Source organism: Loxodonta africana, chromosome X (assembly GCF_030014295.1).
Source record: "Loxodonta africana isolate mLoxAfr1 chromosome X, mLoxAfr1.hap2, whole genome shotgun sequence".
Classification (NCBI taxonomy): domain Eukaryota; kingdom Metazoa; phylum Chordata; class Mammalia; order Proboscidea; family Elephantidae; genus Loxodonta; species Loxodonta africana.
The window spans coordinates 79,511,468-79,537,015 of NC_087369.1; the positions used below are offsets into that span (position 1 = coordinate 79,511,468).

The following is a 25,548-nucleotide window of genomic DNA, read 5'->3' on the forward strand; positions in this document are numbered from 1 at the left end:
CTTAATGATAGATATTGGAGATTGTTCTGTATCAGCATATAGAGATCTACCATGTTCTTTTTTGTGTCCATATACTGTATGGATATACCATTGTATTTATTATACCATCCTCTATTGATGAACGTTTAGGTTGTTTCCAGACTTTTGCTTACCAACTAGGCTCCAGTGAACATTCTCAGTACGTGACATAATGAGGATTATGGATGACAATTATAATCTTACTTAAAGTTTAGCATCTAATTTGTTCCTATAATTGGTTCTGGTGGCACATTATTAAGTGAATCGTGATTCATACTAATACGTAGTTGCAAATCATAAAATGGGTTGTTAAAGAATGTTTATACTCTCAGGATTTTCTTCACTTATTAAAGTAATCCAGGAGCTTGAATGAGGAATAGTAGGAAATTCAAATCCAAAGTTGGATCACTAACAATATCTGTTATAAGTTATATAATAAGTATAAATATCTAATAAGATACACCGAAAGCTTGCAGTAAGCCCCGAACCCATCTTTAATACCTTATCATTTTAACATGTTGACTTATATATTTACTTGGTGCTACATTACCGACTGGGGTGCGCTGATGAGTGCATAAATTGAGTAACTGCCTCTGAGCTTTTTCCAATGTTTAAGTACAAGTTCAATGTTATAGGGGTATACTTAGTTGCACAATTTTCCATGATCGAGCTTGTGAATTGGAAAAAAGTCTAGTGTAAAGCCACAGCTCTACATTATACATTTGCAAGAGATTTCAAGCATATGTACAAATGACAGAGCTTTTTCAAAGACTGCAGAAAAATTAATTGGCCTTGCTGCATAAGATAATGTGTTGGTAGACTCCAGTGTTTTAAAATTTGGTATACAGCACATTGGACTGAACAGCTTAAATGCAGTTCTTCAAGTGGTTGGAATAATTTTTTAGAACAAAATTCAAATTACATTTGTAGAAACTCTGAAGTATCCCTTTGGTTCTCTACAGTAACCCTAAGGTTCTAAGGAATGTGATCTGAAAACCACTGTCCAACAGAATAAATACAAATAACTGAGCATGATAGATGAGGCCTTTTATGCTCTGTGCCTAGCTGTCCTCTGACCTTATTATCTTTCACTAATAACTTGCATTGTACTCATATTTAACTGCTCTTAGTTCTTAAGTGTATCAATTTGTCACACAAATTTTGTGCTTTGGCATATGCTATTTCCTCTGCCTGGAAATTTTGTTTCCTGCCCTTCTCCTATTCAGTTTTCTCCTAGTCATCCTTCACAATTCAGCTCAAACTTCAATTCTTCTCGAAGCCTTCTTTACCTTCCCAGGTAAAGTTTACCACTCCTCCTATGAGTACCCATTTGTAGTGTATATGTATATATATATCTTCCTATATTTGCAATTATTCATTTGTTTATGGATCTCTCTCTCCCTTTTAAATTATGAACTTCTTGAAAGTAGAGATTGTGACTTACTCGTCTTTGTATCTCTAATAACTAGCATATTGTATGTATTCAATAAATGTGCAATAAACAAAGGACTTGGATTTGTGGGATGAGAAAAAAAAGAAGGGTCCAGAATGGCTCAGGTTTGCTTTTTATTTGGGTGACTGGTTAGATGGTTAGACAACGAAAAGGTACAGTGCTAGAGGTGGAGTAGGCTTGCACTGAAAGATGAATTCTGTCTTGTTCAATGTTTTTGTGCAATGCCACATGAGAATAGCCCACTGGAGGTATTCAGCAGGCAGTCAGAAATAATAGATTTGGACATCAGGAGCCCTTTCTGGTTTGGAGATGTATAGATTTAAGGAGTCATTAGTATATAGTATATAGGTATTTGTTAGAACTGTAGTCATGGATGAGATCACCCAGGGAGAGTGTATACGGTAAGAACAAAGCTTGAGACAGAACACCAAGAAAATACCAACATTTAATGAGTGGGTATAGAAAGAATATCCCATAGAGTAGGCTGAGAAGGATTGAGAATGGTGACACAGTAACTGCATGGCTCTGGAGGGGAGACTGGAGACTTCAAGAGCTATCTATATAGATTTTCTACCAACCCCTTCCCACCACCCCCGCCCCTTTTCAGCCCCAAGTCTTTCCTCTTTCTGAGGTACCTGATGCCTCTAAGTGAGCTAATTAGCTCAACTTTAGAACCAAACTACCTATGTTTGAACCCTGACTCTGCCATTTATTACCTGTGTGACTGGGTAAGTTACCTAAATTCTTTGCCTCAACTTTCGTATTTGTCAAAACAGAGATAATCATGATGTCTATAGAATTATTGTGAGGATTAAATGAGTTAATATATGTAAAGTACCTAGAACAGTGCCTGGCTTATAGTAAACTCTATATAGACTTAGCTGTTATTATCACTATCATCATTATTGTCCCTCTCTAAAGGCACTTTAGGCTGAGGCTCCTTCCACCTTGCTAAGTTAGTTATCACTTCTCTACCTGTATTCTAAAAATATGTTGAAGCCTCCTACCTACTGATACCTCTTCTCCTATGATCTGTGATCTTGCGGGTTAGTACTTTTTTTATTCCTTTGGTGGGGCCTTGGGGAGGGGAGAGAAGATAAATGCTGGTGGTCAGTCTCCTATGTTTGAGTAGAATTTCCCATAGTGCTATATGTGTTATTTTTATATAGAAGTTTATTTGAATGCACATTCCTATGTATCTACCTTGATTTTTTATTGGAATTTGTGACTAGTTACAATTTTATTTTTGAAAGCCTCCTATCATTTTTGCCATTTGCCCTTTAGGACTTTCTGTCCCAGAATATTAACTATCTTTTTTTCCTGAATTTTGGAGACCCGTTTTCTAAAAATCTAGGGTACTCATGTCTGACCATGCCCCTTGGTCCCCTGCAACAAAATTCCTATCATTTTACTTCTATAATCAGTTCTTCCTTGTATGTCATATTGAAGACCAAAGTCACCATTTCTTTCTTCACTTACATTACCTTTTGGATGAAGAAATAGTCAGCAGAGTAGATCAGGAATTTATTAGGTGTGTTTCTTTCAGCCTCATATGAGTTAGCAAATATCCAGATTATTCAAGTTTCTCTACCCAATGTAGATAGCCCATTACAGATCACATTTGATTTTTATCACAGTCTCATGAGGTAAGGTAGGTATTAATTACCCTGTTCTATGGATAAAGAAAGTATCAGTGGCTTGTCCAAGGTCACACACATTGGTAAGTGGCAGAGGCAGACTTTGAACTAAGATTCCTTGCCCTTCCACTCTATCCCCTTTCAGTGGTCGCCCCTGTAAGTTTTGTGATCCATTTCAGTAACAGATCACTCTCTTTCTCCCTGACCAGGGAGACCATATGTTTACTATAATATTACTTCTGTTTTTCACCCTAATGTATTTTGCCCTGCTATACACCTTAGGCTCATACTATTTTCTTCACATGTAGAGCAGGGTTTCTCAATTGTGACATTATTGACATTTTAGGTTGAATATTTCTTTGTTGGGCAGGGAGCTGTCCTGTGCATTGTAGGATTTTTAATAGCATCCTTGACCACTAACCCGCTAATGCCAGTTGCACACACCCCCCAGCAAATTGGGAGAACTAGAATGTGTCCAGATGTTGAGCCAAATGTCCCCTAGGAAGCAAAATTGCCTCCAGTTAAGAGCCACTGCATGTAGAGCCCCTTCATTCCTCTCCTACCTGGTTTTTCTCTCTTGTTACAAATATACTCTTCTAGTTCAATTGTAAAACCCACTGTAACATGCCTATATGATACTTGTGAAGCTATATGTTCCTTTTTAAATTAAAATCTCTACTTTATTACTTATTTTTTGCTATAGTGAACAAACACCCAAAGCTATTGAGTAGTAGTCTTGATATCCTCTCTGCTTAATTCTTTCTCAATCTTAGAAAGAGAAGAAGAACTTCTGGTTTTATAATTTTATCTAGGCATTTTTCTCCTTAGCCCTCCTAATCAGAACTTAAGTCTCAATAAACAAGTTCATCCCGGTCTTTGTTATGTAATACCCCATTCTTTTACCACCACTATTTGTCATCGAGTCAATTCCAACTCACAGTGACTCCATGTATGTCAGAGTAGAACTGTACTCCATAGGGTTTTCAGTGGCAGTGATCTTTTGGAAGTAGATCACCAGTCCTTTCTTCCAAGGTAGGTGCCTCTGGGTGGATTTGAACTCCCAACCTTTTGGTTAGTAGGAGAACACTTAACCATTTGCACCACCCAGGGTCTCTACTCTATCCCTAGTCAAGAACTTATGTTAGTGAAGCAACAGGAAATTAAATTCTGCTTTGTGATGATTTCTTTCTAGAGAGCTATTCATTTCCCTTTGCTCCTTTTTATTCCAAAGCCCCAACTCTCAGTTGGAGAAGAAAAAACCCTCTTGCCATGAGTTGAGGTCAACTCAACAGCAAATATTTTGTCCTTAAGTCTATGGTCCTGCTTAGATCGTAGAACTTATAGGTTCTTCCTAAGGGTCATCTGGAATTTTTTAAAATTCCTATATGAAACTATAGATGGAAAACTTTTACTCAGCAGGTTTGAAAAACCTCGGTCGTCTCTCCTTTATGTCACTAATGGGATATGGGCTGCTGGGCTATAAAGGGAAAGAAAAGAAAGTAATGGACAGACCAATACCATAGAAGTAAGTATTGGCAAGCAGGTTAGATAAATATCAGCAGTTTCATCTTTACATGCTGGATAGGATAAATGTCCCTGCAAAATTTTTTTCCAATTGGCAATAAAAGGAAAAGAAAGGGATAGTTGCTTGAGGGAATTGTTTTATTTATTAGTGAAGGGAAAATAAATTAAGAATCTAAGAGAAAAGGGGGAAGATCAAAAGAGCCAGGGTCCCAGAGAAAATGGAGGGAGTAGAAACACGGGCAGAATCAGAAGGCAGAGCCTTGAAAATAAAGGTGAGTAGTTCCTCCTCTGAAACAAGGGGAAGGACAAGGGATTCAGTAACAGCAAAGGGAAGAATGTGAGGTGGGGAGAGAAAAGTTGAGGGAGTCCTTGTGTGTAACTCTGATCTGCATAAAATATTTGGTGAAATCACCTACTAATAAGATTAGTTAGTCAAGTAGGAATGAGAAAGAAAAAATTGCCAATTGACTGAATTCAGCCAAGGACAAATAAAATAAAAAAAATAGCATGTTTTATAATGGATCTAGTTCATTAGGAAAAAAAACAGACATATACAGTTGTCTTAACTTAGGTTGGGAATTGATATGGTGGAAATGGCAGAAGGCCATAAGGCCAGTTAATGCTTCAAAAAGCATAATGGAAATGATTGACCACAAAGTTCGGAATAGGTAGTTTAAGGCCCAGAAGAGGCTGATGTACTGGGAGTATTAGAAAATATCAGTAAATTGGTAGTTATAATGAAGGTGAAGAACAGGATCCATGAAAGAAATGGACAGATGGAAGGATGCAGCCAGGGGGAATTTTGCAGTTCAGCATCTTGTAGAAATAATTGTTTTTGGTTATAAGGGAGTCCACAGTATGAACGAGTAAAGTGTAGAATAGAGCGAACAATAATGATACCATTTATTGATCATTTAACTTTGTTTTATAGACAGTGTCTCATTTAATCCCCCACCACAACTCAATGAGATAGGTAGATTTGCTTCATTTTATAGAGGAACTTGCCCAAGATCATGTAGTCAGTCAGTGACAGAGCCAGGATTGGAATGTCTATCAGGCACCAAAGTCCCGTGTACTTAACCATTACACTATATTGCCTTTCCACAGTAAACATTAATAATGGGAAGTCAGGTGCTCTTAGTCATCTAGTGCTGCTGTAACAGAAATACCAAAAGTGGATGGCTTCAACAAACAGAAGTTTATTTTCTCACAGTCTTTTTCTAGTAGGCTAGAAGTCCAAATTCAGGGCATCCACTCCAGTGGAAGGCTTCCTCTCTCTGTTGGCTCTGGAAGAAGGCCCTTGTCATCAGTCTTCTCCTGGACTAGGAGCTTCTCCATGCAGGAACCCTGGGTCCAAAGGATGCACTCTGCTTCTGGCACTGCTTTCTTGTTGGTATGAGGTCCCCATCCCAAGTTTCAGGATCCCATTTCTTCCCAATCAATGCCCTCACTTTAACTTCAGACACCTCTTGAGGTTGGCAATTGAGTTGGCGTTGTAATTTACCCACCCTTACAATAAGACTTTGGGTTTGGTTTTCAGCATTATCAGCTCTGTTACTACAAGAAATAAGACTTTCTTTCAAGGCACAAGTGGAAACTTTGAGGTCATTTATGCAGCACTTGAGCTTTGACTCTGAAGCCCTGAGTGCAGCTATTTCTTTCACCAGGTTGTCTAGAGAAAGTAGGACCGACCAACCAGCTTCCTTATACTTCTCATTCTGACAAAACTGTAGAAAGATATCACACACCCATTCACCCAGAGCCTCGCCTTTTACCAATACCTGATCTGTTGGTGGTGGTATTTTGTGTACTTGCATCACCACCTCACATCGTGGATTAGCAGTGCCTTCCTCACTGCTGGAAGCAGAGTCATCAACATCTTTAAGATTAACCAGACTTGAGAATCAATTTAGAAAATGCATCCTTACAATTTTGTTTCTCTAGACCCCACTCCTGGTACCAAACATCTTAGGCTGGTAGAGAAGCAAAACCAGTAAAGCATATAAATACGTATATAGAGAGAGAGGTTTATATTAAGGAAATGGCTTACACTGTTGTAGAGGCTGTAATGTCCCAAGTCTGTGGGTCAAGGTAGGGGCTTCTCCTGATTCACGTAGGGGCTGGCAAACCAAGATCAGCAGGTCAGAGAGCAGAGCTTTTTGCCTGCACTGGATCCTGCAGCTGGCTTCTGTTCGTCTGACCTCTGGTTTTTGGGACTTGAGCTAGCAGCTTACCTGCAGTCTTGACTACTGATCTTGGGATTCATCGATCTTCACAGCCTGTAAGCAAGAGCCCTGCTCTCAGACCTGCCAATTTTGGGTTTGCCACCCCGCAAGGCTACATGATTCAGGAGAACCCTCTATCTTGACCCATGGACCTGGAATATTCCAGCCTCTACAACCAAGTGAGCCATTTCCTTGATATAAATATGTATATATTTATACGCTTTACTAGTTTTGTTTCTCTAGAGAACCCAGCCTAAGACAGGTGCATTAGAGGGGACCTTAGATTATTACAATGTTTAAAAAGTAAGCTTCAAAATAAAGCAAATTTCAAAATAATTTTTACCCTTTTTTAAAGCAACCAGAGGGAAAGTATTTCAGTGTGGTATAACAGAAAGATAGGTCTTGATGACTGAAATTCTGAGAATCTCAGTCCCACCACTTATTAGCTATTTGACCTTAGGCAAGTCATTTAACCCCTGAGCTATTTTCCTTATGTGTAAAATGAGAATGACAATAAAAATAATAAAAATAGGTGTTCATCCAATTTCACGTTAATTTAAGGATGAAGTATCATAATGGGTATAAAAAAACCAAACCAACCCGTTGTTGTTGAGTCGATTCCAACTCATAGCGACCCTATAGGACAGAGTAGAACTGCCCCCATAGTGTTTTCAGGGAGTGGCTGGCGGATTGGAACTGATGACCTTTTGGTTAGCAGTTAAGCTCTTAACCATGTGCCACCAGGGCTCTGATAATAGGTATAGAAATTAAATACCTATACATATGGTTGTTGTTATAGTGATAGTTATTTGTCTGCTTTGTTTCCATGAAAAAAGGGTAAGAAGTACCAAAAGACTCAGTTGTGTATATCCAACATTTGGACCTTTGAACTTAAAGAGGCACTTTCTGAAAAGTGAAAAGGATTAAGAAATTTCTTGAAGATTGATGACTTCAAGTTTCCATGGGGTCTTTTTCTTTTCTCTTTTTCAGGATCAATGTAGGTATATGCTAGATACTTTACCAAGCAATTTAAATTTTGTTTTCTGCTGTTAGGTATCAATATCAACCGAGGCCTCCTGTGCTTGGGAAATGTAATCAGTGCTCTTGGAGATGACAAAAAGGGTGGCTTTGTGCCCTACAGAGATTCCAAGTTAACTCGATTGCTTCAAGGTAAGCCCAAAGTACCTCTAAAAATAAGAGAGTGATAGCACTGACAAATCAAAGAGGGAACAGGTAAAAAGCCAGATATTTGGACTATCATATACACAGCTATCTAGTTGATAAATAGGAGAGAGCTGTTGGCAGCCAGGTGTCTTCCCATATGGCTTTGAGTGCCAAGAAACCTGTAGTGTGTCACCTGTGTTTAGTACTTTGCACCTGGAAATAAACTTGGTTACTATTTCTTTAATTATTAGTAATGCTAAGCAGAATACCCTGGGGAGTTGAAATTCACCTAGAGGGGGCATGGTAAGAATGTTTAATTCCAATAGTGGCTCCTAATTTATTTGGGCCAGGCCCTTGTTGTTTTAACCTGATTAACTGCCAAAATCACACTGTCTCTCGAGAATGGGGACAAGATTCTAAACTATATCATTTTACACATCAGACAGCTTAGTGTTTTTATATTGATGCAATAAAAAATTTGTAGATATTTAAGTTTTTTCTTGTAACTCTGAGTTTGAAGTAGCCAACCCAAATAGATGCTTTGCTTGCATCCTGCTTGTTAATTTTAATTCCTTCCACTGTTTTTTTTTTCAGATTCTCTCGGAGGTAATAGCCATACCCTTATGATAGCCTGTGTGAGTCCAGCTGACTCCAACCTAGAGGAAACATTAAATACCCTTCGGTATGCTGACAGAGCAAGAAAAATCAAGAACAAACCTGTTATTAATATTGATCCCCAGACAGCTGAACTTAATCATCTGAAGCAACAGGTATAAGGGACTTAAAATTTTGATGGGAAAAATTACAAATACATGAGTGGAGCGGTAGAGCTTCTATTTCTCAGTTTCTCCTCTATCAGAAGTTTAGAGTTGTTGGTTAAGCATTATGTTAGTTTGGGAACATCTTAAAGTAACTCCCATTAACATGGTTGTTGTCCATTTGAGATTAGGGGGTGGCACTGGAAATTTTACTGATAAAGAACTGAGTGGTGAGAGATGAGGCAAGAGAGATAGGCAGCAGCCATATCCTGAAGGACCTTATGTACCTTAATACAGAATGTGGAATTTAACCTGAAAGCTATGGGGAGCCATTGAAGAGTTTTAAGTAAGAAAGTTCCATGATGAAATGTGTGTTTTAGGGAGATATCTCTAACAAGTGTCAAGAAACTGGATTAGAGGTAGGATGACTAGAAGTAGGAAAATAAATCAGGGTGTTAAAATGACCCAGGTGAAAACTGTGTCCTGAATTAAAGACAGTAAACAATAGAGATGGAGAGAAGGAAACAAATTAGAAAAAAACAATAAGGAAGTAGCATGCATAGGGCTTCCTATTAAAAAACCCATTGCTGTTGAGTCAATTCCAACTTACAATGACCGTATAGGACAGAGGAATGTCCCATAGGGTTTCCAAGGGTGTAATCTTTATGGAAGCAGACTGCCACATCTTTCTCCCGTGAAACAGCTAGTGGGTTCGAACTACCAACCTTTCAGTTAGCAGCTGAGTGCTTAACCACTGTGCCACCAAAGTTCCTTGTATAGAGCTTACCTTGGTTACAAATTTGATGTGGGAAAAGGGTGCGGGCAGGAAATCAAGCTTAAATTCCAAGTTTCTCCTTTGGACAACTTAGTAAATGGTAGTGCCAATCATTGAGTCAGGGAATACAGGAGAAAAAACAGAGTTAGAGAAAAAAAAATGATGAATTCAGTTTTGGGCGTTTTGAATTTTAAGGGCTTAAGGGATATCTAAGTAGTAAAAAAAAATTTTGTTTTAAGTAGTAATGTTCTAAATGTAGCTTGCTATATGGATCTAATGTAGAGAGGTCTGAGCTGAAGATACAGGTTTGGGAGTCATGAACATTTAGATGATATCTGAAGTTATGGGATGGATGAGATCAAAGAGTGCCTGGCACATTAAAGGCACTGACTAAATATTTGTTGAATGAATGAATGGCAAGAAGGGCAGAACGCCAAAGGCAGAACTCTGGGGAACATCAACATTTGAGGAACAAGAAAGGAAGAGAAGATAACAGGAGAGACTAAGAAGGAAGAAAACCAGTGGTGTCATGGAAGCCCAGGGAAGAAGTTTCAAGGAGGGCAGTCAAAATATAAATTTACGAAGAAGTGTAAAGTAAGATAATGATTGAAAAGTATCCATTGATTTGTATCAACAAGGTGATCTTGATGAGAATAGTTTCAGTGAAATGATTAAGAGCAGAAGGCAGATTGCTGTGGGGTGAAGAGTGAAAGATGGTAGGTGAAGAAGTGGAGTCAGTTGATAGGCTATTCTTTCAAGAAGGCAGTAGCTAGGTAGAGACCCAGGGTCAAGGAATGTTGGTTTGTTTTTAAAATAATGGAGGAGACTTAAACAACTGGAAGAACCAGTTTGGAGAGACAGAAACTGAGAACAGGTGATATTGATAAAGGGTGGTTTCTAAGTAGTTGAGATCTGGAGCATGGAGCAGGGTGGGATTTGCTTTAGACTATAACAAAAGAGGGAAGGACAGGAAGTATGTGGAGACATCTAGAGGGAGGAGGAGAAGGGAAATTGAGGTATTTTCAGCCTGATGACCTTCATCTTCTCAGTAAAGTAGGAGGCAAGGTCGTCTTCTAAGAGTGAGCAGGTGTATAATAGGGTAGAGGGCTTGAGGAAACTACAAAACCAAAACCCATTGCCCTCCAGTCAATTCTGACTCATAGTGACCCTATAGGACAAAGTAGAACTACCCTGTAGGGTTTCCAAGGAGCAGCTGGTGGATTTGAACTGCCGACCTTTTGGTTAGCAGGCGAGCTCTTAACCACTGCACCACCAGGGCTCCTGAGGAGACTACAGAAGGCTTTGAAATCACTTTTAGCAGGAATGGAAGAAGTAGCTGACTAGAAACATGAGTTTGCATTAGTATCAATTTGACTGGCTTTGCAACAGCTCAGTAGCCCTAGTAAAGGAGCTGGAAGTCAGGCAGTTGCATTGATCCAGGCTTGTGCGGTCAAGTTTTCTTACCTTCCAGGGTGTGGTACTCTTTCCACTGGAAATCTAGTGTTTCCCAACTGTCAAGTGCTCACTCCCTCCCTGGCCTTCATCCTCAGTGATAACAGTTATTATTCAGTTCATCTGTTTTCTTCCTTCCCCTTCTCCTTCACTCCTAGGGGTCGCTGTTGAGAATATAAATAATTTACCTGCCCACAGTATCATTTGAGTTATAAAACACCATACTCAGTTCCGTCCTATTTTCTTTCAAGTTTATTCCTTTTCGCAAAAAAGTTCTTCTTTTTACTCATTCATTCATCCATTCCAACAGATATTTATTGAGTACTGTTTTGTGCTAGGTACTGTGCTACTGTGCTAGGGATACATAGTTGAGCAAAGCAGACACAATTCTGCCTTCATGGAATATATTGCCTAGTGGGAGAGACAAATGCTAAATATATAATCACACCAATATATAAATATAAACTGGGATAGTGCTATAAAGGAAAAGAACAGAATGCTATGAAAGTATGAAACAGGGTTTTCTGTTATATGTCTAGTCTGGGAAGGCTTCCTGGAGGCAGCAATATTTGAGGAAGAGGGTTCCAAGGAGAAAAGAAACAGCACGTCCAGCAAGATATAGTGGTCAAGAGCATTGGCACTACAGCCAGACTGCCTGAGTTCAAATCCTGGCTCTATAACTGTAGGGTAAAGTATTTCACTTCACTCAAAGTAATTTAGTCTTTGCCCTTGCTTCCTGAGCAATAACTATAAACCCTTGGAATTTCTTGAGTAATTGAGGTAGTTTTCTTATCTAAGGCCTCCAGACCACACCTGAGGGTTTGTGCCAAGGAGTAGGGGCTGGCCTGGCTGTAATCCAATCAATCATGCCTCTACAATGAGGCTTCAATAAAAAAAGCTCCATGGGCTTCCTGGTTGGTGAAAGACATCAATGCATGTGGTGGAGGATAGCATGTCCCTTTATGGGACATGGAAGCTTCATGTTGGGAACCCTCCCAGTTCTCATTCTGTGCATCTCTTCATTTGCTGTAATAGAAATGTAATAAAACCTTTTTGCTGTAATAAAACTGAATCATAAGTATAGCACTTTCTATGAGTTCTGTGTGTCATTCAGCAAATTATTGAACCCAAGGGAGTAGTGGGGAGCCAGCAGGTCAGAAATGGGGATGAGAGGGTAGGCTGAGAACCCCTGAGCTTATGGCTGGTATCTGAGGGTATAGAAAAAAAAAAAAAATAGAGGGAACCCTCAAATTTATAGCCAATCCCTAGAGAAGGACATCATACTTGATAAAGTAGAAGGTCAGTGAAAAACAAGACCTTTAACAACATAGATTGACACAGTGGCTGCAATAATAGACTCAAACATAGCAACAATTGTGAGGATGATATAGGGCTGGGCAACATTTCCTTCTGCTATACATAAGGTTGCTATGAGTTGAAACCAATTCAACAGCACCTAACAATAACAATAACAAGTGACAAGTAAGATGGGGGGAGGGGGCAAGGGGACTCCCGAGCTTACGGCTGGCACTGAAGAGGTAATGGGAAAACTCTGAATTTATAGTGAGCAGGTAAGAAGTGAGGGAAACCCTGAGGACTCCCAAGACTGTAGCTGGCATCTGAAGTCTTAGGCTGCCTTGGCAGTCTGGAGGACAATGTCCTTTAACTTATGAGATCTGACCTAACTCCAGGTGGTTAGGGTTAGAAGAAGTGCTGCATGGGCAGCTGGTATCAGAGCAAAAGTGGGAGAAGTGAAAAGTGGGGATTTCGATTTATGTTGATTATTATCTTCATAGTTGGTGTCAAAAAAAAGTGGACTTGATATTTATCCAGTCAATAACTCACTTGCTGTGTACCTTGGGCAAGTTCTCTGTGCTTTCCATAGTATTTAGATTTCATAGGCATCAAGTAAAATGACCCTACTGCGAATTGTGGTAATTCAGCTGTAAAAGAATACCTTTTGATTGAATAGCTGATAATTTTTCTTTGCTTCTTCCAGGTACAACAGCTGCAGGTCTTGTTGCTGCAAGCCCATGGAGGTACCTTGCCTGGATCTATCAAGTAAGAGTCATAGACTAATTTTTTTTTAATTTATTTTTTTTATTAACGTTTATTGAGCTTCAAGTGAACGTTTACAAATCAAGTCAGTCTGTCACATATAAGTTTATATACATCTTACTCCGTACTCCCACTTGCTCTCCCCCTAATGAGTCAGCCCTTCCAGTCTCTCCTTTCATGACAATTTTGCCAGCTTCCCACTCTCTGTACCCTCCCATCCCCCCTCCAGACAGGAGATGCCAACACAGTCTCAAGTGTCCACCTGATATAATTAGCTCACTCTTCATCAGCATCTCTCTCCTACCCACTGTCCAGTCCCTTTCATGTCTGATGAGTTGTCTTCGGGGATGGTTCCTGTCCTGTGCCAACAGAAGGTTTGGGGACCATGACCGCCAGGATTCCTCTAGTCTCAGTCAGACCATTAAGTCTGGTCTTTTTATGAGAATTTGGGGTCTGCATCCCACTGATCTCCTGCTCCCTCAGGGGTTCTCTGTTGTGCTCCCTGTCAGGGCAGTCATCGATTGTGGCCGGGCACCAACTAGTTCTTCTGGTCTCAGGATGATGTAGGTCTCTGGTTCATGTGGCCCTTTCTGTCTCTTGGGCTCTTAGTTGTCGTGTGACCTTGGTGTTCTTCATTCTCCTTTGCTCCAGATGGGTTGAGACCAATTGATGCATCTTAGATGGCCGCTTGTTAGCGTTTAAGACCCCAGATGCCACATTTCAAAGTGGGATGCAGAATGTTTTCATAATAGAATTATTTTGCCAATTGACTTAGAAGTCCCCTTAAACCATGTTCCCCAGACCCCCGCCCTTGCTCCGCTGACCTTTGAAGCATTCATTTTATGCTGGAAACTTCTTTGCTTTTGGTCCAGTCCAATTGAGCTGACCTTCCATGTATTGAGTGTTGTCCTTCCCTTCACCTAAAGCAGTTCTTATCTACTAATTAATCAGTAAAAAACCCTCTCCCTCCCTCCCCCTCCTCGTAACCACAAAAGTATGTGTTCTTCTCAGTTTATACTATTTCTCAAGATCTTATAATAGTGGTCTTATACAATATTTGTCCTTTTGCCTCTGACTAATTTAGCTCAGCATAATGCCTTCCAGCTTCCTCCATGTTATGAAATGTTTCACAGATTCGTCACTGTTCTTTATCGATGCGTAGTATTCCATTGTGTGAATATACTACAATTTATTTACCCATTCATCCGTTGATGGACACCTTGGTTTTTTCCAGCTTTTTGCTATTGTGAACAGAGCTGCAATAAACATGGGTGTGCATATATCTGTTTGTGTGAAGGCTCTTGCATCTCTAGGGTATATTCCGAGGAGTGGGATTTCTGGGTTGTATGGTAGTTCTATTTCTAACTGTTTAAGATAACGCCAGATAGATTTCCAAAGTGGTTGTACCATTTTACATTCCCACCAGCAGTGTATAAGAGTTCCAATCTCTCTGCAGCCTCTCCAACATTTATTATTTTGTGTTTTTTGGATTAATGCCAGCCTTGTTGGAGTGAGATGGAATCTCATCGAAGTTTTAATTTGCATTTCTCTAATGGCTAATGATCGAGAGCATTTTCTCATGTATCTGCTAGCTGCCTGAATATCTTCTTTAGTGAAGTGTGTGTTCATATCCTTTGCCCACTTCTTGATTGGGTTGTTTGTCTTTTTGTGGTTGAGTTTTGACAGAATCATATAGATTTTAGAGATCAGGCGCTGGTCGGAGACGTCATAGCTGAAAATTCTTTCCCAGTCTGTAGGTGGTCTTTTTAAAGAGTCATAGACTAATTTTAAATGTATATTTTATTTGTTGTTACTAGGTGCCATCAAGTCAGTTCCTGCTCATAGCAACCCTATGTACAACAGAACAAAACACTGCCAAGTCCTGCGCCATCTTCACTATCTTGTTATGCTTGAGCCCATTGTTGCAGGCACTGTGTCAATCCATCTTGTCCAGGTCCTTTAGGCTCCATTCTCCTAGTCCATCGGAGTGGTGACTCCACCCTTGGAAACACCAGAGGCCATGGCTCCAAACTTTGAAGGCCCTGAGATCATGGCCATACCTTATGAGACTGAGACAGCTTGGTTTCTTGTGTTCCTTGTCTCTTCAGCTTCTGTTTCCTGGTTTCTTGGCCTCTCGGCTCTTGGGCCTTATGCCTGCAGCTGCCCTGCTGGGGCAAATGTTCTAAAGCTCAGTAGCTCCACTGATAAGTGCCTGGAGACACCCCACTCCATCAAGAAGCCCCCTGCTTACCAGCGCCCAGCTCTCTCACTCCGTGAGTCAGCAAGCCTAGCTCCACCGATAAGTGCCCAGAGATACCCTACTCTGCCAGGAAGCCTCCAGTGCACATGCACTCAGCTCTTGCTCCATGGGTCAGCTCCAGTGCCATCTCGGGCTAGTCTCCTGGTTCTGCTGCTGCTGCTTCTCTATCCACTCAGTTTCAAAACCGCTTTCACATTTTAGGTATCTGTTAGATCAACACCCCACTCTCGGTACCAAATTCTTAGTCATCTAGTGCTGCTATAACAGAAATACCACAAGTGGATGGCTTTAACAAAGAAAAGTTTATTCTCTCACAGTCCGGTAGGCTGGAAGTCCAAATTCAAAGCACCGGCTCCAGAGAAGTCTTTCTCTCTCTATCGGCTCTGGAGGAAGGTCCTTGTCATTGGCCTTACCTTGGTCTGGGAGCATCTCAGGTCTGAAGGATGTGCACTGCTCCTGATGCTGCTTTCTCGGTGGTTTGAGGTCCCCCCGTCTCTGCTAGCTTCTCTTTCCTTTTATCTCTTGAGGGATAAAAGCTGGTGCAGGCCACACCCAGGGAAACTCCCTTTACATTGGATCAGGAATGTGAGCTGGTAAGGGTGTTACAATCCCACCCTAATCCTCTTTAGCATAAAATTACAATCACAAAATGGAGGACCACGACAAAATACTGGGAATCATGGCCTAACCAAGTTGATACACACAGTTTTTGGGGGACGTAATTCAATCCACGACCCCCTCTAACCTTACCAAGCATGATATCCTTCTCCAGGGACTGATCCCTCCTGATAACATGTCCAAAGTTTGTGAGATGAAGTCTTGCTGTCCTTGCTTCTAAGGAGCACTGTGGCTGTACTTCCAGGACAGATTTTTTCGTTCTTCTGGCAGTCCATGGTATATTCAATATTCTTCATCAACACCATAATTCAAAGGCATCAATTCTTCTTCAGTCTTCTTTATTCCTTGTCCAGCTTTCATATGCTTATGAGATGATCAAAAACACCATGGCTTTGGGTCAGATCCACCTTAGTCCTTAAAGTGAAACCTTTGCTTTTTAACACTTTAAAGAGGTCTTTTGTAGCAGATTTGCACCGTGCAATGCTTTGTTTGATTTCTTGACTGCTTCTTCCATGAGCGTTGATTGTGGATCCAAGTAAAATGAAATCCTTGGCAAGTTCAGTTTTTTTCCATTTATCATGATGTTGCTTATTGGTCCAGTTGTGAGGATTTTTGTCTTCTTTAAGTTGAGGTGTAACCCATACTGAAAGCTGTAGTCTTTGATCTTCGTCAATATGTGCTTCAGGTCCTCTTCACTTTCAGCAAGCAAGGTTGTGTCATCTACATATCGCAGGTTGTTAATGAGTCTTCCTCCAACCCTGATGCTGCATTTTTCTTCATATAGTTCAGCTTCTCAGATTATTTGCTCACATGCAGTTTGAATAAGTGTGGTGAAAGGTACAACCCTGATGTACACCTTTCCTCATTTTAAACCATGCAGTATCCCCTTGTTCTGTTTGAATGACTGCCTCTTGGTCTATGTACATGTTCCTCATGAGCACAATTAAGTGTTCTGAAATTCCCAGTCTTCATAATTTTATCCATAATTTGTTATGATCCACACAGTCTTTCTTGGCATAGACAAGTGCGTGCTTCCAGTGCTACATCCATTTGTTGAGATGTCTCAATTGGTATTCCGTCAGTTCCTGGAGCCTAGTTTTCACCAATGCCTTCAGTGCAGCTTGGACTTCTTCCTTCATTACCATCAGTTCTTGACCATGTGCTACCTCCTGAAATGGTTGAACATCAACCAATTCATTTTGGTACGACTATTTCTTCCAATAGTTATTTTTACCTAATATACTGAAGTTTCTCGTAGCACTTGGTGTCAAGGTAGAGATCTTAGCAAATTCTCCGACTCTTTAGGACTTTAGCTGGTTATCTTTAAGGCAGCCCGGTGTAATGGGAAGTGATGCAGAAGAGATTCTGGCCTCAGACATTTGATTGGAATGCTGTGAGGAAGAGCTATTTCTTCTTCCCCACTTATTTGATTGTTTACTTTTATCTGTATAGACTCATGGATATTTCTTTTATTCTGTGGGTTAACATCCAATACTATCATTATTTATTTTGTTGATTAAATGATCCTTGCTTGGTCCATTAGGAGCTCCTTCAGGTTGGCTCTTACGTTTTTTTGACAAGCCCTCATTTTTCTTGAGCATTTCCACAGGTGTTCCACACCCATCTCGTATTTTCCCTGCCTCAGTCCTGGAATCGACCATATCTCCAAGGAGCTCTAGTTTCTTTTATTGCAGAATGTGTTTAGAAGCCAAAATCTGGGCACTAAGTATGCTCATTATTACGGGGGTATCACTGCTTCTAGGCCCTGGCAGCAGAGAGAGCTAGGAGACATATGTTTGTATACTAACCTACACATACATACATATCTATATTTTTTTATCTATCTGTGTGTGTGTATACACACACACACATATATAAACTATCAGTTTATTCTGATACCAGTCCAACGCTACAGGGTTCAAGTTCATTTTAGCCGTCCTCTTCTTATTTATAACTTCTTTCTCCAACAGTGAGAAACTTTTTTCTCCACTAGTGAGAAAATCTGCTCTCATTATCTGCAATCTATTATTTGTTCAACTCTAGTATGTACATAGGGTAGTTTCAGAATTGCTAGCCCACATCCCTATGAGAAACACTTTTATGAACCAGATTATAGCATTTGTGTACAGTTCTTTTTGTCTTTACTCTTATTCAGTCAAGGTATTGTTTCCCACAGTTACTGTTTATATTCCGTTTTAGATCCCTCCTACATCTTGGTTGAGTAGAAAGAAAGGTAGAATGACAACAGGGTAGCAGGGATGAAAAGGGAGTAACACTTCTCTCGGTATCTCTCTGACTCTTAGATCCAACATAATTTTTCACATACCCTTCACATACCCAAAAAATAAACAAGTAAAACATTTCATATAAATGGTGTCATACAGTGTGTAGTCTTGTTTGTGCGACTTCTTTTACTTATAATGTTTTTGAGATTCATCCACGTTGTAACATGTATCAGTATTTTACTCCTTTTTATTGCCGAAAAATATTCCATTATTTGCATATAACACATTTTGTCTATCCATTTACCAGTTGATGGACTTTTGGGTTGTTTATACTTTACGCTGTCATGAATAATGCCATTGTAAGTATTCACATGCAAGGTTTTATATGGATATATATTTTCATTTCTCTTGGGTAGATACCTAGGAGTGGAATTGTTGGGTCATGTGTTTCTTTTTAAAAAAATTGACAAACGTTGTTTTCCAAGGTGGCTGTACTGTTTACTTTCTCGCCATGCTTCTGGATTTTGATTCACACTTAGAAAGCCTTTTACTACACTAAGGTTAAAGAGGAATTAACCTATGTTTTGTTCTAGGACTTATATGGTTTTATTTTTAAAATTTCATTAATACTTCAGTTTTCCACTGAGAATTTATTCTTGTATTTGATGTGAACCTACTTTCTTTTAATATCCTCATTTTCAATAACTTATTTTTTTCTAATTATAGAAGTGATGTATTGCTTCTTGTAGTACATTTAGAAAAGTTAGGAAGAATAAAACTAAAATTACCATAATTCCATCACACAGAGATGACTACCCTTGTCTTTCTAGTTTTCCCCTTTTGGGTAATTTAATTTGTGTTCTCTAATAAGAGTGTTGAATAAAGAAACTGAGGAAAGCCAGGGTCCCTTAGTGATATAAAGGCCTAATCTCAGTATACTTATTTGGGAAGCAGTCGACCCATCTTCCTTCCTTTGAATTTAGCACAGACCTGTTTCATGTAACACAAGACTAATGGGAATCACAAGACTAATGAAAACCATTCCAAACTTCCATCTACCTATACAATAGGAAATAGTTTCTGCCACAAGCCGTTGCCATCTAGTCATTTCTGACTGATAGTGACCCTATAGGACAGAGTAGAACTGTCCCATGGGATAGGTTCTAAGGAGCAGCTGGTGAATCTAAACAACTGACCTCAGTAGTTCAATGAATTACAGAGAAATAAAGATGCAACTCCTTTTCTCAAAAATGTATGTTTATATTTTTAGAGATATGTCTTAAGGCTTTTTTTTTAAATGTGCATTTTATATATAGAAACCCTGGTGGCATAGTGGTTAAGTGCTATGGCTGCTAACCAAAGGGTCGGCAGTTCGAATCTGCCAGGTGCTCCTTGGAGACTCTATGGGGCAGTTCTACTCTGTCCTGTCGGGTTGCTATGAGTCGGAATCGACATGACGGCACTGGGTTTGGTTTGGGTTTTCGGTATTTTATATATACGAGTATTACTGCTTTTTGTCTCTGGATCATGTTCTTTTGTTTTTATACATGTGTCATTGAAGTTTTTGTGTTGATTTTTTGCTCGTGTTTCAATTTGCACATGTTTAAACAGCATGTGGAAGAGAAAGCATTGACTTTTCATTACATTTTTGGTCTGATCTTTGCCTGTTTTTAGTCCTGTTTTCTGCTTTACTTTTTTTTTTTCTGCTTTACTCTAAAAGCCTTCCCCCATCATATGGCTGACCCATTTCCTGTTGTGGTCCCATACAGCTTTTTGATATCTTGCCACCAACTCTTTTTTTTTTCTTACTACCACAGCTTTTATATCTCGCATTCTCTACATTCCTATAATACCTATGTCTGAAGTCAGCATAGCAGTTATGAGCATGGAATCCCAGCTTCACCACCACCCACTAGATGTGTGACTTTGGGTTATTTAACCTCTTTGTGCCTCAGTTTTCTCAACTGGAAAATGGGGATGATCGTGTGACCTACCTCATAGAGCTGTTGTGATAAATACATTTAATACATGTAAAACATTTAGAATGGAACATGGTACATAATAAGTGCTATACAAATGTTAGCTATCATTATTAGTTGTAAAGGTACTTAAATGTTCAAAGATTAGCCTCAAATTGCAATGAATAGCCTACTCCTAAGTGTCAAAATTTCCTCGGAAAAACCAGCAACTGACTTAAATGATTCCTGCATTTAGAGGAACCCTGTACATTTTCAGGGGGAAAAAATCCTTAGTTAAAAGAATCATTACTTTGGAACTTGTCAACTTGTCAGCTTATCCACAACATGAATGATGCATTGAAGTTTTCAGTTTAATAAGAACAAGGAAATCAGGAAACAGAGCAATCTAAAGTAACACTAAATTTTACCAGTGAGTTATTTATTTATTTGTTATTGTGCTTTAAGTGAAAGCTTACAAACCAAGTCAGTCTCTCATACAAAAACTTATATACACCTTGCTATATACTCCTAGTTGCTCTCCCTCTAATGAGACAGCACGCTACTTCCCTCCTCTCTATTTTCATGTCCATTCGGCCAGCTTCTGCCCCCCTCTGCCCACTCATCTCTTCTCCAGACAGGAGCTGTCCATATAGTCTCATGTGTCTACTTGATCCAAGGAGCTCGCTCTTCACTAGTATCATTTTCTATCCCATAGTCCAGTCCAATCCCTGTCTGAAGAGTAGGCTTTGGGAATGGTTCCTGTCTTGGGCTAACAGAAGGTCTGGGGACCATGACCTCTGGGGTCCTTCTAGTCTCAGTTGGACCATTAAGTCTAGTCTTTTTACCAGAATTTGGGGTCTGCATCCCACTGCTGTCCTTCTCCCTCTGGGGTTCTCTGTTGTGTTCCCTGTCAGGGCAGTCATCGGTTGTAGCCGGGCACCATCTCGTTCTTCTGGTCTCAGGCTGATGTAGTCTCTGGTTTATGTGGCCCTTTCTGTCTCTTGGGCTCATAATTACCTTGTGTCTTTGGTATTCTTCATTCTCCTTTGCTCCAGGCGGGTTGAGACCAACTGATGCATCTTAGATGGCTGCTTGCTAGCATTTAAGACCCCAGATGCCACTCTTCAAGGTGGGATGCAGAATGTTTTCTTAATAGATTTTATTATGCCAATTGACTTAGATGTTCCTTGAAGCCATGGTCCCCAGACCCCTGCCCCTGCTACACTGGCCTTCGAAGCATTCAGTTTATTCAGGAAACTTCTTTGCTTTTGGTTGAGTCCAATTGTGCTGACCTCCCCTGTATTGTGTGTTGTCTTTCCCTTCACCTAAAGTGGTTCTTATCTACTTTCTAATTAATGAAAACCCCTCTCCCTCCCTCCCTCCCCCCTTGTAATCATCAAAGAATATTTTCTTCTCAGTTTAAACTATTTCTCCAGTTCCTATAATAGTGGTCTTATACAATATTTGTCCTTTTGCAACTGACTAATTTCACTCAGCATGATGCCTTCCAGATTCCTCCATGTTTTGAAATGTTTCACAGATTTATCCCTGTTCTTTATTGACGCATGGTATTCCATTGTGTGAATATACTATAATTCATTTATCCATTCATCCGTCGATGGGCACCTTGGCTGCTTCCATCTTTTTGCTATTGTAAACAGTGCTGCAATGAACATGGGTGTGCATATATCTGTTCGTGTAAAGGCTCTTATTTCTCTAGGATATATTCCAAGGAATGGGATTGCTGGATCCTATGGTACTTCTATTTCTAGCTTTTTAAGGAAGCGCCAAATTGATTTCCAAAGTGGTTGTACCATTTTACATTCCCACCAGCAGTGTATAAGTGTTCTAGTCTTTCCACAGCCTCTCCAACATTTATTGTTTTGTGTTTTTTGGATTAATGCCAGCCTTGGGGTGAAATGCAATCTCATTGTAGTTTTGATTTGCATTTCTCTAATGGCCAAGTGAGTTATTTTTATGAGTCAAGTTTTAATTGAACATTCCTTCATAACAATCTTATTAAATTCTCAGCAGTGTAATATGAGACCTTACTGTGTGGTCTTGGCATTAACAATTTGATAAAGAGCAGGCCAAAATCTTCTATAAGAATTCTTGGAGGTCTTTAAGCTGGGTGAGAGGGCATCTACTTTATTCCTGAAATCCATTTCTAGCCTTTATTGAGATTGAGAACAGCTGTTCTCAATCCTTTTTCTCTCTGTCATAGCCTTGATGACTATTCATTTTTCCCTTCGGTCTTCTTCAGATCAATCTTCATATTTCTTCTTATCTTTTGCCAGCAGCCCCATTTTCTGATCTTGTGAACGTTTCATCCCAGTGAATCAAAATAAAAGAAAACTGCACTTCTTTTTATTGCTCTGCTTCATTAGCCTGGAACTGATATCAAGTAATGTGCATAACTTCCAAAGGTTCTTATTTCTATTTCTGCCCCTCCCTTCCCCACTCCTATGGGAAATGGACACCATTGTCGCCACCACCCACTCTAAGGAATTTAAAATTGATAGACAAATGAACAGGAGGTAGGTCATCAGTTTCAAGCAAGGCAAGCGTTTAGACACGAAAACCAACCAAAGCCATTGCCATCAACTTGATTCTAACTCATAGCTACTCTATAGGACAGAGTAGAACTTCCCCCTAGGGTTTCCAAGGTTGTAATCTTTACAGAGGCAGACTATCACATCTTTCTCCCATGGAATGGCTGGTGGTTCTGAACCAGTGACCTTTTGGTTAACAGTCAAGCGCTTAACCACCCTACTACCAGGGCTCCTTCAGTGTTTAGAAACTGAAACCAAACCAAACCCATAGGGTTTCCAAGGCTGTAGATCTTTATGGAAGCAGACTGCCACATCTTTCTCCCGAGCAGCGGCTGGTGGGTTTGAATCGCTGACCTTTCTAGTTAGAGCCGAGCCCTTTAACCACTGCACCAACCAGGGCTCCTTAAGCATTTAGAACGTGGTGCTTATATTTACTAAGAATCATGGAATGTGCTTTTAGTGGCCAGTCATCATGTTAACTTTCTGACTTCTTCATTGCTATTTCTCTGAACTTTATAGTAGATAGGTAATTACTCTATGTTGATCAGGTTAAGTTTTGACCCTGAACAATTTCACTTCTGCCCCCTTCAGACCTCTTACTTCCCTACTTTACTAATTTTTAATGAAGGAGTGGGGGTACGAAGAAGACACAGAGAACATATATTTTAGCTACGAAACCTAAAACCCACTGCCATCAAGTTGATTCTGACTCATAGCGATCGCATAGGGTTTCCAAGGCTTTAAATCTCTACAGAAGCGGACTGCCACATCTTTCTCCTACGGAGCCACTGGTGGTTTTGAACTGCTGACCTTTGGATTAGCACTTGGTCAATCACTTTAACCGTTGTGCCACCAGGGCTCCTTTACTTCTTACCTACACGACACAAATAGAATAATCCTAAACCAAGAGGCGAAGAGGCAGAGGTTAGTCATTCTGTTGCAGCCATATCTGGGTCTGAATTATTACGTTCCTCCGAACCATTAAAGTATTTCAGGGATATATTTCTTATTCACCCAATATACTGCCTCACTGGGAGTTTAGATTGAGCTGGACAGACTTTTCTAGACCTATGTGGGTAATTTTAACTCAACCCCTACCTAAAAGGCCTATGAGATCTATATCAGACTTTGATGTAAGCGTTATCAATCAGGTATTTTTCTAATATGTTAATTTTGTTTTTTTAGTGTGGGACCATCAGAAAATCTACAGTCCCTGATGGAGAAGAATCAGACCCTGGTAGAGGAGAATGAAAAATTAAGTCGGGGTCTCAGCGAGGCAGCTGGTCAGACAGCCCAGATGTTGGAGAGGATCATTTTGGTGAGTCTCCAAGACTAAAATACAGCAATCTGGACATTTACTAGCTTTAATTTCTGAAATATTTAACCTGTTTCTTATTATGAGAGATAGGTATAGCGAAATAAGTGAATTACTATTACCATATTATCCAGGGAACCCCTCTAGGGTAAATATATGGACTTGTAATCAAACATAGAGAAAAGTTGAAAGAATTATACAGTGAACACCTGTATATCCACTACAAAGAATCTACATGAATCCCATTTTAAAATAGATTTGTTCTGAAATACCAGAAGGGAAAGAACCAAGTCCCTCTGTTACCTTAAGGCCTGCCTAATCTTTACCATAATACCAAGTAACCGTCCCCTCACTAAGATATCAGTCTTCGTGAAATTGTTTAATTTCCAAATTTCCAAGTAGTGGATCACCATGTAACTGATGACACCAGTTTTGAATCCTACTACCTGTCTGATTGTAACCTCCTGGATCAGTGCATGCTGCCTCTGTTACTAATGTTTTTCTAGTGGTCTAAATACAGCTCAGTATTTGATAGCACAACTCTTGTCAGAAGCAAAAATGAATTTCCACCAAAATGTAATTGAACATCTCTAGCATACTTTCACACATCAGTGTGCTCCCTAGTCAAGGAAGGGTAAGCTGCTTAAAAATTTCTTTAAAGGGGCCAAATCTTATGTCCATTGTATTGTCCATTACTAGCAGAAAGGTAAAAATGGAATCTATAGGATTTTTGCACTTTTTATCTCCAGTGGTGTGTTTTATGCCTCCAAAGGAACTCTGATAGCTGTGTTTCACATGTTTGTTAGTGCGGCTGACATAACTGACAGTACTTGTTATGCCAACCACGTACTCATCTGACCTTTATAAGGTTGTTAAAATGACTGCCTGATAAGCTTATTGTTTGGTGTCCTGTCCAAACTTCATAAGCACATTTTTGTCCCATATAAACTATTCTTCCCAAATCTTTTGCAGTATCCAGCATGTTATAGATACTGTGATTGAAATAAAAATGAAAATAGCACTCACCCTTCCCAAAATGTAGCTGCCCTCTGCCATTTCCTCTTTCTTTACCATCATCCTTGTCCTTCGCCCTTTTTCTTGCCTTCTTTTGCTGAAACTAGCCTACCATATCAGATAGTGTAACTTTAAAAAAAAATCTCAGCTCAAATTCAGTGTGAGGCCCATTTAAGTATGAAATGCCCTTATGCTGGGGCTAGGCAACATTGTGGTGTAGGAAGCAGTTTAAAGTAAGTGTTATTTTGTAGACAGCATGGAGTAGCATGCTAGGAAGTATTGCTTTTCTCCCCAGTTCTAAAGTTTTCTATGGAATTAAGGCTTCACACTCTACCCCACAGCCTGAGCTTCATGGCAAGCACAAGACCCAGCTGCTTGGATGCTATTTTTAGTAGCTTATGTTGACTAAAGGGCTAATTTCTATGACTCTATTAAAAATTTTTTTTCACTAAATAACTACAGCTTGCTAAATCCTCCATCATAGCAAAGGAGTCAGCCTCTCTTTCTACCTAGGTTTCAGTCCATAGGAGTAGGAGAGAGAG

The 25,548-nt window shown here is 39.8% G+C and overlaps 1 protein-coding gene across 2 annotated transcripts in view; it reads left to right on the plus strand.

Annotated features, from left to right (window-relative positions):
* The window catches only part of KIF4A (kinesin family member 4A), a 197,438-nt gene that overhangs the window by 73,470 nt on the left and 98,420 nt on the right, over positions 1–25,548 (plus strand). For both annotated transcript variants that reach the window (XM_003412683.4, XM_064278511.1), the window contains 4 exons: positions 7,911–8,027; positions 8,616–8,791; positions 13,006–13,067; positions 23,863–23,995. In XM_003412683.4, coding sequence (XP_003412731.3) covers positions 7,911–8,027; positions 8,616–8,791; positions 13,006–13,067; positions 23,863–23,995 — 488 coding nt within the window. The remainder of the gene's footprint in view (positions 1–7,910; positions 8,028–8,615; positions 8,792–13,005; positions 13,068–23,862; positions 23,996–25,548) is intronic.